Source organism: Bidens hawaiensis, unplaced genomic scaffold (genome assembly GCF_021521415.1).
Source record: "Bidens hawaiensis isolate Kalapana, Puna unplaced genomic scaffold, B.hawaiensis_p1.1 tig00022910_1, whole genome shotgun sequence".
NCBI lineage: Eukaryota > Viridiplantae > Streptophyta > Magnoliopsida > Asterales > Asteraceae > Bidens > Bidens hawaiensis.
The window spans coordinates 262,420-283,036 of record NW_027493586.1 but is presented as its reverse complement, the minus strand read 5'-3'; the positions used below and the strand labels follow the sequence as shown (position 1 = coordinate 283,036).

The following is a 20,617-nucleotide window of genomic DNA, read 5'->3' as shown; positions in this document are numbered from 1 at the left end:
ACTCCCCGCCATTACAAATGGAGGTAACCCCTCTTTTGAAAAAAAATAATTCCAGCTCCCCTTGTGATTTACCCTTGTATTTTGGCCCCTCTTTCAAGAAAAAATCTCCGAGCCTCCCCCTGTCTTTGCTAGGGGGGCGTGGCACTGTTTTATCTATGAAAGGCATAATGGTCTATAAGCCAAAACAAATGCTGATATGCATAAATCCGTACAACAATATTAAGAGCCACCATTCAGAAATTATGCAAACAAAACAAAAGCTAGTTATCCAGATCAACAATTGGATCAAAGAAACATACATTATATTAAAACACACACTGTTTTTAAGGAACAAACTATGAAATGCAAACTAATGACGAGCTACTGATTATAATAATCCACTAATACATCACATCATTCCAAGAAAGTGTCCATTACATCCGAGTACATTGTCGCCTCGGGGTTCCTAAATTCTCCATTCGGGTTGTGTTTGCGGTGGTGATCAAGTGATGAAGACGACGAAGAAGAAGTCGTCATTCTCGCTGGCAAAGTGAAGCTCCTTTTGTACTTATTGTGGTCCACTTTCCCGGCATTTTGATCCGAGGTTGTATTATCCAAACTCAAGAAATCATTTGGGTTCTTCATTTCCGGGCCCAGGTTCCACTCCTCGGCCTTGTTCCCTACCCCTTCTGAGTTAAAAAGTAGCTTGGCATCATCACTTCTTCCTGTGAGCGCGTTAAAGAAGCTCAGCCCGTTGGGCCACTTGATGTCGCTTTGGACGTGGTCTGGGCCCGAGCCCATCATGTTTTCCATTTGTGGTTCGGAGGAGTGAGGGAGGAGGAACATGTGGGTCTCGTCTTTTGATGGGTAGCCGAGGTGGGCCGGGTTGTGGAAGTTGGGCGATGGTGACATTGTTCTTGGTGGGGCCCAATTGAAGAGGGGTGGCGGGCGGGTTGGGATGGTGGGCTGCTTTAGTGGGATTGTGGCAGTAGAAGGTGATGAAATATTGCCCCTTGTTGATGCAAAAAGTTGAGAAAGATAGAAACCGGATTGATAGCCGAGCGACTCAAACGTATGCCTCATTCTAAGCACAAAATGAAGGTCTTCCGGTATCTGACCATATGCCAAAAGATCAAATTAGTAACAAAAAAGGAAACTTTTTTATCAATCAGCCCAGCCAGGCCCGACCCGTTTGTACGTATACACTATACACACAAAACATGATATATGAAGTGAAATAAATATTAGACTTACAATCTTGCATGAACCAAGTTGCAAGAGTCCATGGCCAGCTTGAATGACAGCTATAGTCTGTATGTAGGAAGTAAAGGACTAAACAATATAAATCATTACTACCAAAAAAGGAAACAAATATATCTGGTAAAATCTCACTCGTAAAAACAATATAAATCATTACCAAACCCTAAAATCTCACTCATAAAGAAGCGTCAGTTCGCGATGAGACCCCGGCTTTAAGTCCTTTCATTTTACACTAAATATAAATCATTACTGATTTAACATTTTTAAAGGGCAAGAATTCATGTGGAGAATTGTTACCGGGCTTAATTGGGTTTGGCTAAATGCACCCATACTTGTTATGCCTCCTATCATACGAGAGTATATGACATGTTATACGGGGTATACTAAATGTATACTGGCATATAAGATATGTATACAACACGGGTGAGTGATTTCAAAAGATGAAATAACAAGATGATGTCCGGTGGGGTACGTTAAGCACAATCCTATTTAATTTCTGTTTTTATAAAAATAATTGTATTCAAGAGACAAAAAAGGCTTAAAGTTACACATGATTTTGATATTTCTTGGATCTTTTTATCATCGGTGATGATGAGGAAGAGGTGGTCAAAAGAACAATAATGACATCAATTACAAAAGGTTGTGTCAACACTTGATCAAAAATCGATTGGAAGGTGATTTTATCCAAAAAGCTCACCTGAATCCCTGAATCAAACTGCTCTGTCCATTCAGGAGGAATCTGCAAAAAAAAAAAATGAAACTCATAAAATCAAGAGCAATTTATCCATTATTAATATTATGTGTGTTCTTGAGAAGCCTACAGCATCAAAAGAACTTTGCCAATAATTAGAGATATTCTGTTCAGATTCTGAAGGTTCTTTGAACACCCATTTGTGACATTTATCAGAAGCAACTTTTCCCATCAATCTGCATCTCAACAAAACCAAACACAATGAGGATAAATTAATAAACAACCTTAAAACTAAAACAATAACCTATGCATTTTACAAACTTTCAAGTTTTAAACTTAAATTTAGATTTTATAATCATTATAAGAAATAGTAAATTATTTATTAAACACCTACCAAGTACCCACCCTTCTCCATAATTATAAAGCTGAATTGACATTTTGCTGAATGATTTCTTAACCTGATCATCACATCCATCCATTTCTCTACAAAAACCATCTTCCCACATCAACATCCTGCGAGTTAAACCCACAACCATTAAACCGTTTGTTCGATTTTTTAACTGATCACAATAAAAGAGAACTCGAACTCACAAGCTGCCATTGTCGTCTCCGACTTTACACCCATTACCTCCTCGAAGTCGACTGAAACAATGGTTAAATACTTAAATATTCAAATGAAGTAACAAAAACTTAAGTTATAGGTATAGTAAAGTAACGAAAAGAGCATGCGAATAATACGGGCGAGGACGAATGGTCCAGAAGACGGAGTAAGTCCAGTCAGTGTTGATGCAAAGGTTTCTGAGGGTTTCATGAAGTGCCATCATGCCTAGAGCTTCTTTGCCTCTGTCTGTTGCTGCTGAGCCAGCCATGTGTGTTTCTGTAATATTAATTTTAGGAGGTTTTAGTGAGAACTTAGAAGCTATTTGGTGTAATGGGAGTGAATATATGAGTTGATGTATGTGTTGTGTTTTTACCTGGTGATGATGATGTTGTTAATTGGCAATTACTCGAAGACTGAGGGGTGACTGTTCTTTGTTTTTAACGAGGTGTCTCTACTCGCGCCTTCTTACTATCTTTAGAGTATTTATATATGAAAAATAAATTTAAAATTTGATTATTTTGTGAAAGAAGTTATATATAAGTGTGCATGTAAATTAAATAAAAAAATGAATGTTTCTAAATAGCAAGTGCAATGAAAATCTAAACCCGAAGGCCTTTGTCAATTTAAAGGTGATGTTAATTGACACATTCAGCCTTAAGTCAAAATAATATAACAATTGAATCTCAAACGGCTAAAGACCCACAAATTAAGACAGAATTACATAAATTGTTCTTTTTGTTTGTATCAAATTTCAGTAGTTGTCTTTTATTTTTAAAGGTAACTTAATTTGTACTTTACGTTTTCAAATGTTACACCGTTTATCCTTTTGGCCTAACCCAGTTAGCTATTTTCGTTAAATCTGGTCATGTGCGTTGCACATGAGGGCAAGTTTGTCAATTTACCTATTTATTATTAAAAAAACATTTGATAATTAAACTAACAAAAAATATAATACATACACACACATAAGACTCTCTCTCTCTCTCTCTCTCTCTCTCTCCTCCAATCCACCACTTGGCAACAATCTCCGGCAACCACAATGTGACAACTACCAACACAGCCCCTAAAGCACCATGGCCCCAACCATCAGCTACTTCTTGACCCATCTGGTGTATAAGTGACAACGGCCAAAATTCCTCTTGCCAAAATCTTTGGCAAAGCTTTCGCAACCACCACTATCTTCCTCATCAACTTCCGTTTACAAACCGTTTCTCTAGATCTAAAATTCTGGCACCGAGTTGTTGGCCAAAATCTTCTTCTCGCCGATCACATCAGTAAAGCCGATTGAGAAGATGAGAATATTGGTGGTCCGGTGAACGACGTCAAACGAAGATTGGTGGTTACTACCCGCCATCACAAACAAAAGACTGATTCAACCCCTTCGTTTTTTGTCAATTTTCACACTAATTTTGATTGATAAAAACCCTAGAAACTTGCAACTTTTGTAAATTGATGTAATTTGGGGAAAGCCAAGAAGAGATAAGGGAAAACAGAGAAGCCCATGGAAAATTGATAATTAGGGTTTGTATGAAGGTCGATGTTGGGTGGGTGTTGGCAGGTGGTTGCTAGCGGTGGTACTGGTGGCGACATGTGGTGGTGGTAACGGGGTGTGAGAAAGAGAGATATGTGTTTGTGTGTGTATAAGTTATTTAATTGTTTTTTTTTTGTTTATTAAAATGTTTATAATTAAATAGGTAAATTGACGAACTTGCCCTCATGTGCAACGCAAATGACCAGATTTAACGAGAAAAACTAACTGGGTTAGGCTAAAAGGACAAACGGTGTAACATTTAAAAACGTAAAGTACAAATTATGTTACTTAAAAAAATAAAAAACAATCACTGAAATTTGATACAAACATAAATAATAATTTATGCAATTTTGTCACAAATTAATTAGTCAACTAATATATCAGATTTTTCACACATACATCAAAGACATCAATTTTCATATTATCACTACGATCGATTTACATTAATTTTTAATTACCAAATTGCTTTTATTCCAAATCTAACTTACAAATTAAACTAAGTTGCAATAATAAAACAAACTTCTAGTTAGTAAAATAGTTATGCAAGTTAAAGTGTATTACACAAAAGAAATAAATTATTATATAGGTGGGTTTTGTGCGACAGGAGATTCTCAATTAATATTTTATATCAGGTTGGAGTCAAATCGATTATGTTATAAGAAGTAGATTGTTGGGCCATCAAGAAGACACATACACTAGAAGTAGCGAAGATGAGTGTTGAGGTGGATGTTTACACACACATGGTTTTAGATTGAATAAGATATGAGATATGAGTTTTTTCTCATCCTCTAAAAGCTTTAAGCTTCTCTTATCAAACAATACTTTTTATTAGATATGAGCTTTTTCTAAAAGCTTGTAGCTTAAAGCCCCTAAAAAGCTCCTAAAAGCCCTTTACCAAACACACCCGAGGTTTTCCACAAGGAGATTTAGAGTGACTAGTATATGATGGTAATTTGAGCTTATATATAAAGAAGCATGAGGTAGAGACCTCTTAAATTTTAAGATGTACCAAATTCATTGCTTTATATATAACACATAATACATCAAAAATTTAAAAATTAAGGGTAATCAAGTCTTTACTCACTAATGTTACGTAACTTCCATTTTTTTTCAAAATATACTTACAACTTTGGTCCCTCAACTTCACTAACTTTTTTGTAAAGTTTAATCATAGTTACACCTATGCCTTCTAATTCAAAACTAACTGCCCCGTGACTTTTTAACGACCATAATTTTTTCACACGTTAATATTTTTTCAAAAAAATTACATCATAAAAATGAGCATTTTATTCTCTTTAATTTGAGTATGATATTGTTATACTTTTTTAGTTTTAAAAGTTAGCATTTAAAACCAGGTAACATTTCGAGTCAGGCGAGCTCGGGTCATTTGTAAAAGTACATTAGTGTCAGAATGAGTCAATACAAAAAAATGGTTAATTTGGTTCAGGTTCGAGTAGAAAGGGGCTAGGTCAGAATGCCGTCGAGTCGGAACGGGTTTGGGGCCAAAACGGACTGGTTTAAAAAAATGATTTGTTTCAAAACACTGTATATTTCAGGTTTGCCTTTTGATTTTTGTTACATGTTACGCAGATACAGTTGTTTACATGTAACGGGGCCGATAAACACGTGTCCAACACCACGTAACGCACATAACCCAATCTTGGTAAGGGCTCAACCCAACACCCTACACCGTTAATCGGCATGAATTACACGTGTGGTGATGGTTAAGCATGTTTTAATGTCCGTAACGTACATTTCCGTCCGATTACGCGTGTTCAATCTTCGATTACACGCAATTGGCTTTGCACGAGTTGCGTGTCTAATTTTAGGCTACGTGCACACTTTTATCAGGTGACGTATGTACCGACACAGACTATACGTTCAATGTAAAGTTGCGTGCGCGCCCCGCTGCATCGTGCGGGTACACAACTAGTGAATATAAGACAGACGACAGTGCTAGGGTGAATAGAATCAGAGCCAAAGAACGTAAAATTAAGATTAATGATTTTAAAAGGAGCATATAAATTTGTCTTAAGAGGCTTAACTTATCATATACTTTTAGTAACCTTCTCAAGTTATATTCTTCCTGTCAATCTATCTCCATGATTAATTGTTTGTTACTATTAGAACTTTTCACCAATTTTATTTTTGCTAGTTCACTGATACGTGGTTTTATACATTTTTGTTTAAATTCCATGAGAAGCACTCTACGTGTCTAATATGTTTTTCAGGTCCATATAGAATTTTATAGTTGGATGTCTCCCGGGAAGCCGATAGAGCATAAATGTATGATTTGTCAACGTCTAACCTTCTCAAATTCCACAAATATCTTTACTATGTGTAAATATTAGTAGGTATGATTGTTGGTGTATTCTTTTAATTTGATGTTATATAATATAGTTTATAAGTTTACTAAAAGTTTCTAAAAGATAATTATATATTGCCTTTTCAAATTAAACAAAAAATATAAATAATAAAACTAGAAAAAAATGACATTATTTAATTTTCAGAAAAAGAAATTTTAAAATTATGAAAAACAGATAATCGGCATGAATTACACGTGTGGTGATGGTTAAGCATGTTTTAATGTCCGTAACGTACATTTCCGTCCGATTACGCGTGTTCAATCTTCGATTACACGCAATTGGCTTTGCACAAAAACGCCATCTTCTCACAAAAAACGTCATCCTAAAAATGCCCTCCTAAAAGCGTCTCAATAACCAAAACTGCTCTCAATCGGCTTTACTGAGCATGAAGTTGAAACGATTGAAGCTAGGGTTCAAACCCACAACGGGTAATGAACTAATGACGCACAAGGCTACATTTTTTTTTATCATAACCGCCCAAATTGTTTTGTATTATCTCGATAGTTTGTTTTTTTATTACTGTATGCATAAGATATATTTCTGTGATATATATATTTATCAATTTAAGTAAATATAATATGGTAATGTAATAGTTTAGGGCCACTAGACTATTTGGCTATTTGCTATTAAATTTTATATGTAATTGATAACAAAACCCAAACGTTGTTACGCTTAATTGAAAAATAGGCTTGTACATATCTTTTTAGTAACAAACTATACCCGACATGCTAATACAATTAAAATGGTTTAGCCAATGCGCGTACGGGGTACCCGGCGTTATTTAGTTGGCCGTTCAAAAAAAAATTAAAATGGTTTAGAAAAAAACTAGGAGGATTTTTTATAGGTTATTAATGATTTCATTAAGATGTTGCATCTAAATTGATCAAAGTACAATGTGTTTGGCAAACTTAAAAGACACATTTTAATTATTTATGAAACCATTTAATTAGTAATTTTAGAATACATGTTGACCAATTTAAGGGTTACCTCTCAATCAGACAAGTTTTTAATAATTCAGAACAAGGTTGCAAACGACCTTCAATGTAGCTTAACTCATCGCATGTTTTATGTATTTAATTTTATATATTTATATAGTACTATAACTTTTTAAAGCAAATATATATTAAAACTTTTTATGCGCAAGTTGTTTGGTCAATATGAACAGCTTTTGACTTCAATCAACAAGTTTAATTTTTAAATTTTAGTTACTTTTAAAATTGAGTTGCCAACTTGTATCCTCATGATGCATATAAATAACTAAAAAGTGAATGTGAATTTCCATCTATAGCTCATAAATATCAGATTATTTTAGTTAACCCTTGGTCAAATCAAAATACACTAACAAGTCACCATAGTAATATATTGCACCAACTTCTATTATGCTCAATATCTAAAATATGTTTATGGATATGAAGAACATGTTGAACCAGAAACACTTACATAGGATGGAATTTATCAAGTAATAATACTTATAATTGATTACATTCAACGAAAATATTGAAAGATTACATATGTTTTAGAATGTTTTAAATCTCAAATAATTTCCCATAAAAAAAACTAGAAACAACGAATATTCGTTAGGACGAGTAGAAGGGAATCTTTACTGGTCAAAAGCAGGACGGGATTTTTGAGGGATTAGATTTGGATTTAATATTTTTATAACAATCAAAGGATTTACTATTACTTAAAAAATTATAAACGAAGATTAAGGTGTCACGTGCTCACGTGCCATGACCAGTGAGTCGGTGCCCCCAACGAAATAAATATTTCTGGCGCACGAGTTGCGGTGAGACTCGCGGTTTCTATGTTTTTACAATCTTAACCCACTCGCACGTGGAATCTCGCGCTACATCCTACTTGCAAAAAGCTAGCGCGTGGAAGCGGTGATCGGTACCGGCGCGTGAAATATATAATAATATCCCGGCCGAGGAATCTGGTACAGCCCCCACGAAGCGTATCTGGTGTGGGTCAGATTTTCTAATTTGGTTTTATTCTGTTTTGTTTCTACACAACGTCATTAAGTTTGTAGGATGTAAGGTGTCACGTGGCCATAATATTCCTTTTGCATCCTATAGTAAATTGAACGCAAATGAGTAGTTATTTGGTCGTAGACTACTTGAGTTTGATATGAAAGTAGTAGTACTGGTATCAACTATCAAGTCAAGTTTATATGAGCTCGAGCTTTTTAAAGATATGAACAATTCGTAAAATAACCCAAATAAAGAGAGAGAAAAAATGATCCAAAAAGTCATAAGATTTCCAAAATAACACAACGAATTTGTACTAAGGCGACGCTTTGTAAATATAACCGACGGAATTGTAGAACCAATATAATTAAAAGTTGACACTTGGCATTAGTCTGACAAACCTGACCAGATTTTTGAAAATGTTGTGGTTCTCGTCCAAATTTTCTACTTAAATCCTTTTGAAAAGCAGTCTCTATAGACGGTTTTTTTATGTTTCTTATCTGATCCGTTCAAATTCTATTTATCTAAAGAAAAAAGCTTTTTGAAATGCGTCTTCCAAGACGCATTTTAATTGAATTTGTTTTAAGGAGATCAAATTCTCATCTTTTTTTCTTATAAGTTTTGAAAGTTTAAATCTCGTCTAGAACGATAGGATTTTTGGTATTCCGTCTCGATAGAGTGTTTAAATATTTCGTCTACTCCGACTATATTTCTAATTAGGTTTCAGGTGGACCCCACTTTCTTAAATTACGCTATCAATTATATTTAATAATGGTTATCTTCATCTTCTTCCACTTTAACCTTCAACTTCAAGTATACTTCCAAACAAATTCAATTTGATCTCATAGGACCATCTACAATACATGGTTCTAATAACTTGTTTCAAGCCACTAGAAAGAGCACCAGAAGTTCAACAAGATATTTCCCAACAATTCACCAATCGCAACTCCATCCTTATCGTTTCTATATAATCATTATTGAGTTTTTATGTCATATAAATATATATAATAAACTATGGTTGAAAATAATTAAACTAATTTAAATATTATATAAAATGGTGGAAACATTGAGATGATGATAATGGTGGATCGGTTATTCTGATTGTGAATACTTTAGAAGATAAGATAAATCATAAGATATAAGAATATCGTATTTGATCTTACTAGATAAGAAAGATGAGAATTTGATCTTCTTGGAACAAATTCAATTAAAATGCGTCTTGGAAGACGTATTTCAAAAAGCTCTTTTCTCAATATAGATAGAATTTGAATGGACCATATAAGAAACATAAATAAACCATTTTGAGATAATGCTTTTAACAAAAGGATTTAGGTAAGAAATTTGGACGAGAACCCCAACATTTTCAAAAATCTGGTCGTGTTTGTCAGACTAATGCCAAGTGTCAACTTTTAATTGGTTCTGCAATCCCGTCGGTTATATTTCCAAAGTGTCGTCTCAGTACAAATTCGTTGGATTATTTTGGGAGTCTTGTGACTTTTTAGATCATTTTTTTCTCTCTCTTTCTTCATTTGGGTTATCTTGGGAATTATCCCTTAAAAATAAGTGTGTTTGGTGAGTTAGATCGAGTCTGAGTTTCACTTATTAAGTTTGAGTTAGTTTGTGAATCTAAACCAATTTATTATTTGTGTATTTTCTATTTAACATGTTAGTTTTGATGAGACTGATGGTTATTATGGAGGATAAAAGCGAGCTTGTAAATGGCAAATAGTGTTAAAAGAAGTTAATCTTGAAAAGTATTAAAAGAGAAAGGTAAAGCTTTAAAGGGGTTATTTGAAAAGGTTTAATTAATTTGTTCTTAATGAATAATTTAAATGTTTAGAGATATCAGTTAGTATGTTTGTTTATTTGCATGTTTATGTTATTAGTTTGAAAGTCTTGAAAATAAGAGTTTGGGTCATAGCATGCTTAGATGTTATTTAACATTAGACGAGTACCCGTGCGATGCAGCGGGTATTTGAACGCGGACCCTATTAATCACGTAACAGTTATGAGTGTTCATGGTTCGGTTTAAAACCTTGAAACTGGTCATCGGTTTAGTTTCACGGCTGAAATTTTTTCTTTTAGTCGGTAGTTTTACTTCCTTTATCATTTTAACTATCATATTTTAACTTAGTTGGAATTGATGATACGGTTAAATTAATAATAATTTTAAACAAATTCTATTATCAAAGCTTAAACCGTTAAACCAAACCAAAACCAGACCGTTAATAGAAGTTTGACTTTCAATTTTCAATGGTTTAGTTTTGGTTTTGGTTTTGGATGACAAAAGATGGGTACTAACGGTTGAGCTCACAAGCTTAACTTAAAAACAATCAAAACCGTCATTAAACACCCCTACGTAACATATTAATTTTTTTAATTGAAAAAATTATAACAATATTATACTTAAATTAAAGATAATAAAATACTCGTTTTTATGGTGCAATAATTTTACAAAAATATTAACGAATGAAAAAGTTATTGATATTTAAAAATCATGGGTGAGAAGTTGGTTTAAAATTGAAACTAAAAAAAGAATATGGTTAAAGATGAGGGGGCAAACTTGTAAGTTGAGTGATTTGTGTTTAAAAGACAATTTTACCCCTAATTACACATGTACTTTATGTATTAGCACTTGTAAAACTCTTAAAATCAAGTGTCTTAATTTGCCCTTGTTTAATGTATTATATATAGTATAGAAAATAGATTGTTAAGGCCATATAATTTGTGTGCAAGTGTTAAGAATTATAATAAACAGAAAAGGTCTTCACTGGTTGAGATCAAGTTTTATGTTTACGTTGATTCTTAGGCCTGATTTTCAACAAATAGAAGAGTGGAAGGAGGTTTTACAAGTTTTGGGTGTTCCGTGTTTGTTTCATGATAAAATTGGTAGCTTTAATGGAAAAAATGTTTCCTTTTAAGATCTTAAACACTGTGAGGTGTGGCTGCAACAATTTAAAAACCAAACCAGATCAGTTTACGACTGAAATTTTAAAAATGAAAGAAAAATGTCTAATCGTATAAGTAATAGCATAGCTACAAAAAATAAATGCATTGAATTTTCAGTCATGTTTCTTGTCGAGTATTTGTCAACTTGACGTTGGAAAGCTTTAGGTCGGGTCTAGACACATGGGTTTGTATCACTATAGTTTCAATCTAACAACTTATAATGTAAAAGAAAATTCTAAAAGCACCAACCAGTCATGTTTCAAGTTTTGAAATTAATTTAAATTAAATAATCAACATTTAAGTTAAAACTTAGAAGTTGAAGAGATATAGGTTTTTAATACTCTCAATTTTCACTCATTGGTTAATGTCACTTTCAACTTTCAATTTATTACCCACTACTTCCTACTTTCACTCTATTTGTTTTTGGCACTCTCGAACTTAACGAACCCTAACACCGTTAGCTTTTTTTTTGCTAAAGTGACATTATTCTTACTGACATGACATTGTTCTTGCTGACGTGGCTCTTTCTAATAATATAATAATAAAAATCATAGTAATAATAATAATAATAATAATAATAATAATAATTTATAATGTTAATTATAATAATATCTTACCCCAGCCCCTGTTTGTCTTCTTCATTGTCTCTCCCACCCAACCACCACCCTCAATACACACAGCCACACCCATCATGCCGATAAGCTACCCCCACATACAGCCACCACCGTACAACTCCTCACGTTTTTGTTTGTTCAATCGGTGCTCAATCGATGTTCAAGAAGACAAGATTTGAAACTTAAGGCCGACTTGAATTCGGGAAGCCGGAGCCTCCGTGGTGCCTTTCTAACTCGAATTAACCGATCCTGAAGCTACCAAACTTGTTCATAATCCACCGCTAGGGTTTTCCGGTAACCGAACCTGAGTTATTAGCATTATGAGCTTGATTTGGTGAAATTGAACACATAGAAATTGTTAGTTGAACAACTGATCAAAAGGTGAATACGCTGAACCTTTTTATTAGCATAAATATGTTTAACATGAAGACACCCAACCTTTTTAATAGCGTGAATACGCTCAACCTTTTTATGTCGTGAATACGCTCAACCTTTTACATTGTGAATACGCCCAACTTTTTTAATAGCGTCAATATGCTCATCCATTTTATAGCGTGAATACGCTCAACCTTTTTATATCGTGAATACGCTCAACCTTTTTATAGCGTGAATATGCATGTTTAAACTTTCTTTACGACGTGAATACGCTAAACCTTTTTATAGCATAAATACCTTTAAACTTTCTTTACGATGTGAATACGCTCAACCTTTTTATATCATGAATACCCTCAACCTTTTTAATAGCATGAATATGTCCAACCTTTTTAAAAGCAAATAAATGGTCAAAATGGATGTAGTATGCTGATTATATCTAGAAGTATGCCGCATAGGCTGCCAACTAGTCCACTACTGACTCATCCAAGAGGATAGCTTAGGATGAGTAGAAGACATTGTGTTATGCTTGCTTTATTGAGTGACAAGTCACTCGTAGAAGGAAACAAAAAACTATCCACGTACCATGTACGATCATCAAACTAATTCCGAGAGTCAAATATCCCATTCCTTGTAAAGAAGTACAATCACGAGAGACATGAACAATACAGAAAAACATACATCATAACACAAACATTAATGAGTTTATCAAGGAAAAAATGTACATGAACAAGTATATGTTATAATATCACAATGTTTCACCATAACTTCCAGATCTTATTAGATTGAAAACATCAGAATTTTGTGTTCCCCAAAATCACACATGTTCACATTTGTAAAACCAATGAGTTGAGGTGGCTAAGAGCATTCACAGGCTCACAGCCCGTCCCCCATCCCTATCCATATAATTACACTACAAAACACTACATTTCTTTTTCCTGTTTAATTAAATAATACGTTTTATACTTTTATCATTACAGTTTTCTCTCTCATCTACTCACAACAAATTCAACAAATATTAAAAAATAAATAAGGACAAACTTTGTTTCCCCAAATTTACAAAAAAATCACTACATTTCTCTCTCCATCCTATAATTTACACTCACAACCATTCAAAACTCCACCCTATAATTTACCGATTCCCCTCACATGATTATGGGGGATGGGTTGGGAATGCTCTAAGAGAGGTACCAGTTCCAGACCAAATACTTATGTTTTACACACATGTACACATTGTCACACGCATCATTACACTTTACATAATGATGTTGGTGACTTGTTCTAAACTTAAAACACTATCAACTTATCAAGGTACCAATAGAAAAAAACGTGAAGATATAGAAAACCACTGAAACTATGTTAATTCAACTACATGAATACCACCATTTACTCCCATTTGCACTACTATAAATACGTCACATACCATGTTTTTGTCTTCATCAATGTCATTCAACTAGTGTGGTCAAGAACTTAAGAACTCCGTTTCCAAGAAACCAACGATATGCTTCTCCAAGGATTTCCTTATTAAATATGTCTATTCTTGTTTTACAGTTATTGTCTACAACTGAGTATGATTCAAATTCTCATTATACTTACAACAATGATATGCTGCAATACAAGTATAGGGAAGTGCTACCCCAAATTAAAAGGAACTGAAGAAACACTAAGTGACCCGGTACAGATTATAGATAATCTGGGGGTTAAGTAATGTTTCCCACGAATGAGGTCTAGCTGAGAAGGCTGTTCTTCAGGAGACCTGCAAAACAAACACCGTAAGCTCGTCACTGAGAAGGGGGGGGTTCCTCCTTGTGACCACCCTCTGGCGTGAGAATCAGACTAGGTTGCTCTGAATATAAGTGTATATTAAGAGATTGCTAGATAACTGGATAGCAGATGATCTTACCATTCCAAGATGTTGGAGTATTTATAGCCGAAGGTAGGTTTTCTAGAAGGCACAGCCGGCTGAATAGTATTCCTGTTCAACCAACAGTGGATTACGCACAGGCCATACTGGTTGGTGGGTAGGTTACGGCCAACAGTAACAAAGTCGGCTGCACTATTCCACCAACTGTAGACTATGCACGTCCCACTGACTGTGGATTGTACGCAGGCCATGCTGGTTGGTGAATAGGTTACGGCCAACAGTAACACTATTCCACCAACTGTAGGCTGCGCATGCTCCACAGTAAGGGTTGGTGAGTAGGCAGCGGCTAATAGTGAAACAGTACTAGAGGGTGCTCCTCCTCGCACTGTTGTTGGTGAGCTGTCACCCTGTGATTGGCTCATGGGCTGTTCTGGTCAGATCGTCTGCCCTATCCATACCTTGGTAGGTATGGTACAAAAGATATTTCAGAATCAGACTGGCTCATTTGGGCGGGATTGTTCCCGCCTTGCTCATGCCTTCACGTGACTGCTGAAGTAGCTAGTGTCTTGTGCGTGTAGCCCTGCTGTCTGCGGGTAGCCTTCCCTGATGGCTTGTATCCGCGACTGCGGGAACAGGCGCTGTACTTCACCATTGGGAGGCTTTCCCTGCGTGTATAGCTTGCGTACTGCGCGTAAGATTCTATGAGCATGGTGGGTCCTGCGGGAGCAGATGGCCTTTGCGCAGACGTCCCTGTTCAAGGTGAGTCTTGCGGGACCAACTGGTCTCTGCTGGGACCTACCTCTTCAAGTCCCCCCAGTCCAATGTTCTTCTCACGAATGTTTAATAAAGTGAGGTGAACTTTTGGACTTTAAGCAAGGGGTTTTGAAAAGGGTTTAGTTTTAAGGTTCTCCGTGGGGATTCTTCCCTCGGGTTTCCTAATGTCACTTGCAAAAATTCCCGATTTTTTTGCTTGATCTTTGGGTATGATGCGGGTAGGTATGTAACCTTCTCGCAAGTCAGGAGCGTTGAGTGTCACTTGTGTGGATTCTCCATGAGGTTTTAGTGGTTTTGAACATAGTGATCAATTATGTTTAAACCACCAATTCCATCCTGGAGCCTCAAACAATGTAGTTCTCGACGTTCCCGCTATGCGGGGATGTTATTTCCGTTTCCGCAAGCATTGCCCAGAAGATCCTTCTTGGTTTCAATTCCCAGCGGAGCGCTAGGTACGTGAAGGGTTTTGCCTGAACACTGTACCCGCGCTCGTCTTACGGTTACTTTACTTTCAAGGTGCCCCTGGCATCAATTCCCTGCGGGTGCTAGGTATGTGAAGGATTTTGCGTGAACACTGCACCCGCACCCGTCTTATAGTTACTTTGTTGCCGGGGTATTCTTGGCTTCAATTCCCTGCGGGTGCAAGGTATGTGAAGGGTTTTACCTTAACACTGTACCCGCGTCCGTCTTATGGTTACTTGGTTGCCAAGGTAAGGGGTGTTTTCCCGCTTAATTTTGAATGTTTTTGAATTTTGAAATTCAAAAGGTTGGTAAGGATAAGAACAATCCAAATATCTGAAACGTCGTGCGACAGTTTCTTCTGACTGTGTCAGGACGTGCAGGAAGTTATGGTGACGTGACAGAACATGGTCATTCCAGTCGCTTTTTCAGGCGCGTGGGCGTGTTTTTTCGGGCGCGTGGCCGCGAAGTTACTGGCACGTCCTTTCAACAGCTGTTGCCAGCTTGCTTTTTGCCACGTGTCATAGTTTCATTGCACTGTCGATTTCTCTCTCCTCCGCATTAAATTCACCGCATTAATTGCGATTACTATATAAAGGGGGAGAGGGTTATTTGCAATTCACACTTTCACCTCTTCTTCTTCTTAGTGATTTCCGGCAAATACTCCCCTTTTTCAGGCAAGCATTTTCCCGAAATCACTCTTCTTTCTGCAAAAATGTCTTCTCATGATGCTGAAGCTGTAGCCGACGATAGGAGTACTGCTGGCGAGTGCCAGTGTGCTCTACCTGTCGATCAGTACCAGTACATCGTCAGGAAGTTCATGCTCGAGTCCCTCGAGCCTGAGTTTCCTGAATCTCACCAGACTGTGTACGATGCCCCCAGTGGCAAGATCGGGGTATATGCTGCATTCTTTGTGTATGGAAACCTTAGGTTTCCATTGACAAAGTTTATGTACCGTGTCCTGGAGAGGCACGGGGTGCACCTGACCGAGGTGCATCCGATGGCGATTGCCAAGGTCCGGCACTTCGAGTGGGTGTGCCGGATTCTGGGTATTGAGCCCTACGTGGACCGCCTGATGACCTTCTATACTTGGAGGTGCGTCCAAGGGTGGTACACCCTGACAACCCGTATTAAGGGTTTAAAGATCTGCGTGACCGAGCGCAGTCTCCGATCGTGGAAGCGGGAGTTCTTCTACATCTCTGCCCGCGCCATCCCTATTGCTATGAAGTTCAAGAAGGGTCAAGCGCTTCCGAGCCTTCACGCTTCCAGCTACCAGGAGGCGGAATGGTTCGCGAAGATATCCCGGGTCCAATCTCCGGTTTACCGGTTTGCGGAGTCCGGGATGGTGCTGCTGGGGATGAGCCGGGTATGGAAGGATGCGTCTCGGTTTCCTATCCTTCTCGAATACGGTTTGAACTCTATTCCTTATGGTATGTCTTGTCTTTCTTGCTGATATTAGTTTATTTTCTAACTGTTTCTTTTCTTTCAGAGGGGAATAATTTGGAGTCGCTCCTGTTCCCGCGGGAAGCTGACAGTCCCGTGCGGGTGGGCACTCGTGCTCTGGACGACAATGAGTTGCCCATCCTGGAGCAAACGGCGGATAGGTTTGTGGAGGTCTATCCGCCGGGCCAAGAGATCCTGAGCCACCGGCGGCCAGGTAAGGAGATATTTTATCCCGAACCCCTCAATGCTGTACCCGCTGTTGGAAATCCTTACATCCTATCTTCTTCTGAGGAATCCGCAGATGGTCCTCCCCTTGTGCGGAAGAAGAAGACTGCTGCCGGCGTGAAGGGGAAGGAGAAGGCCTCCACAGCTGATCCAGTGGTTCTATCTGACACGGAGTCAGATAGTGAAGAGGTTGCGGGGAAGCCCGTTGGTGAGAAGACCACTGCTCCGGAGGCTACGACCGTTACCTTCGGAGAACCAACGAAGACGACGGTGACCGGAACCAAGAGGCCGGCTCCATCGGGTTCCTCCCCGCCCGTCCGTACGTTCAGGGTCAAGAAAACCCGTAAGTATAATCATAATGCCTTTGTAGATTTGTCACTTCATAATTTTCTTTTAACACTCTTTGTGCAGGCGTGAATGTTGATGCAATCCGGGGTGAAATGCAGGGGAGTACCTCCTCGCCAATGACGGTAGGCTCGGTCAGCCTTCCTGAGGCGTCGACCCAGTCGCCTGTGCCTGCATCCGCTGGTCCAGTTGCTCGTTCCGTCGAGCCAACTGTTCTGGCCGAGATGACGTCACCGCCGGCCGTGAGTGCGATTTTTACAGCATCCTTCACGGAACCGGCGGTTACTGCTGCTTTTGAGGAGGCGGCGACCGCGGCGGAGACCACGACGGCGACCACGGCGGCTGCCACCATGCCCGCGCCACCGGCAACGACAGCCGGACCATCAGGTACGCGCAGGGCTTCCCGCCGATCTTTGCCACCTTCCCATCTGCCTGACCTGTTGGATGGATTTCCTTTAGGTTCAGGTGATGGGTTTGGCGGATATCGGCCTGTCATTGACCCTACAGGTGCGTAGGGTTCCTTTGTTTTCCCCCCCTTTTTTTTTTATCTTTTCCTTACTGTCTTTGTTTCTTTTGCAGTGTCGGATTCCAATGAAGTGTATGTTCCACGATGGAACATACGCCGAGGAACAACCCTTCGTACCCCTGTGGAGTGCGTGGACTGGGCTCGCCACGCTGCTCCTCATGGTGCGTTGGGGGAAGCCATGGCTAGCTACCAGGAGGGTAGGCTAACCAATGAGCTTCGGGTTCTCCAGGCCCGGATGCAGCCGCGCATCGAGCTGCTTTGTCGTGAAAACGACAAGTTGAAAGCAGCTCGTGCCAAAGACGTATCTGAAGCGCGTGCTCTCCGGGAGGAGAACCAACAGCTGGCGGCAGCTGCCGCCGCCAAGGAGAAGGCCTTCAAGGCCCTCGAGGTTGAAGTTCAGGCGCGACTCGAGGCCCGTTCCAAGGCTGCCCAAGCTGTGAATGAACAGCTTCGGCTGGCCAGGGAAACTGCGCGAAACGCAACCGAGAGGGCTGCCCAGGCTGAAGCCGTTGCTGAGCCTCTGCGTTTGGAGAATGAGGAGCTGAAAGGCAAATTAGAGGCTCTCCAACGCGCTCATGATGCCTTGGCAATGGAAGATGCCAAGAAACTCCAGGAAATCCTGGACCAGAGGGGGGTGCTTGACCAAACCGAGCGGAAGCTTAAGGGCGTCGAAGAGGCTGCCGCTAAGGAAGTTTTACTTGCCAACCTTAACAAGAGCGAAGCCGAACGCGCCCATACCGAAGCTCAAGCTGCCCTCCAATGGCTTCTTCGAGAAGCGTTGCCTCAGGTATGTTTAGATTTATCTTCACGCATTTCTTTTGTAAGAAAGGGTTCTAACACTTGTATATTTTTTTTTTTCTTTGTAGGTTGTGCGTCGGGTCTTTTCAGAGACCTCCTACGATGATGCTATGACCGCAGCCCTCAACGCTTCTCATGATGATGGGGAAAAAGCCGGCTTCATGCTTGGTCTAGGGTTTGTTGAGAAAGGCGTCCCGCCTTCCAACTTCCCTTTGTTCGATGTGGATACCGAAGCCATTTACGACCAAGCATTGAACCAATACGCCGCCTTCCCGCATCCAGTGGTGGAAAAGGTGGATGAAGTAGCTGTTGCTGATGATGGGTTAGCTGTCCTCAAAGCTTTCCTCGAACCACCCCGTTCTTCTGACGGAGCGGGTCCTAGTGGAGGCGGCCCTGAAGCTTGACCCCGAAGATCCCTTTCCATTGCTTAGACTTGTATAGATTCTCTTCTAGGCGGGTAGTAACCCGGCCATTCTTGTAATATATTACTGAAATATAAATCTTTTTGCGTATAAGATTGTTATTTCCTTCTTTGGATTCCCTGCTTTATAAACTCATGACTTGCATACTTAGTTTAAGTTAGCAATTTTCCAAGTGTTCTAGAATAAGTTAACCTCTTGAACGTGGTTGATGATGGGTTAAAGTTTCGCTTCCTCTTTCGTGATTGTGCGGGTAGAACCGTCACTTGCACTTGGTAGGATGGCTAAACTTTAACCTTTATCTGACCTGCGTGCAGGTTTTCCTCATTTCTAAGTATTTAGGATAAGTTAACCTTTGAACGTGGTTGATAGTGGGTTAAAGTTTCGCTTCCTCCTTCGTGATTGTGCGGATAGAACCGTCACTTGCACTTGGTAGGATGGCTAAACTTTACCCATACCTGACCTGCGTGTAGGGTTTCCTTTTTCCCTTGTAATTTTTTTTTTTTTTTTTTTTTTTTTTTTTAGGATAACCTTTGAACGTGGTAAATGATAGTTTAAAGTTTTGCTTCCTTATTTGTGATTGTGCGGATAAGACCGTCACTTGCACTTACAAGGGTGGCTAAACTTTACTTACATCATACCTGCGTGTAGGTTTCCCTTATTTTTAACGTTGTGTTTATACGGGTTTTGCCGCCTTCCACACGTAACGACTTACTTCTCCCCCTTTGTGGTAAACACCGGCACCAGTGGGGAGTTCATAAGAATAAAGGTAAACACATTATGAAAGGAGAATCATTTCCATTAGAAGTGGCTCTTGGCCTTTTCTTTACAAGTTTTGGAATTGATCTACATATAACATTTGCGTAATTGAGCTCCATTCCATGTTCTTGGGATGGGAGTGCCATCGAGCCTTTCGAGCCGGTATGCGCCCTTTCCCAGAACTTGTTTGATAACATATGGCCCTTCCCAGACTGGGGCCAACTTTCCTGGGCGTTCTTGGTTCGAAGCCTCGTTGTTACGCAGTATGTAGTCTCCTTCCTTGAAGTTGCAGAGTTTTACCCGCGTGTTGTAGTACTTTTGCATTTGTCGTTTGTAATTCTCTTCACGCACTGCGGCTAAGTCTCTGCGTTCCTCGGTTAGCATAAGATCCAACCGTCTTTCCGCATCATTGTCTTCTGGCTGACTCAAGACCCTTGGTGAGGGTAGACCAATTTCGACTGGAACCATGGCTTCCGTGCCATAAGTGAGGCTGAACGGGGTTTCCCCCGTACTGGCCTTCTTCAGCGTTCTGTTTGCCCAAAGGACGTGCGGAAGCTCGTCCACCCAGCCGGATCTGTGTTTCAAAAGTCTTTTCTTGATGCCTTCGACGATGCTCTTGTTTGCTCTTTTCACCTCACCATTACCTTGCGGGTGTGCCACTGAGGTAAAGGTGTG

At 39.0% G+C, this 20,617-nt stretch overlaps 1 protein-coding gene across 1 annotated transcript; it reads right to left on the bottom strand.

Annotated features, from left to right (window-relative positions):
* Positions 1-288: 288 nt before the first annotated feature.
* LOC143566557 (protein RICE SALT SENSITIVE 3-like) lies at positions 289-3,135 on the bottom strand. Its single transcript, XM_077053226.1, has 7 exons — positions 2,669-3,135; positions 2,522-2,572; positions 2,336-2,443; positions 2,061-2,166; positions 1,937-1,978; positions 1,234-1,290; positions 289-1,092 (listed from the first exon to the last, which is right to left on the bottom strand). The coding sequence occupies exons 1-7, from the start codon at positions 2,797-2,799 to the stop codon at positions 394-396; spliced, it is 1,194 nt and encodes a 397-aa protein (XP_076909341.1). The 5' UTR covers positions 2,800-3,135; the 3' UTR covers positions 289-393.
* Positions 3,136-20,617: the final 17,482 nt, after the last annotated feature.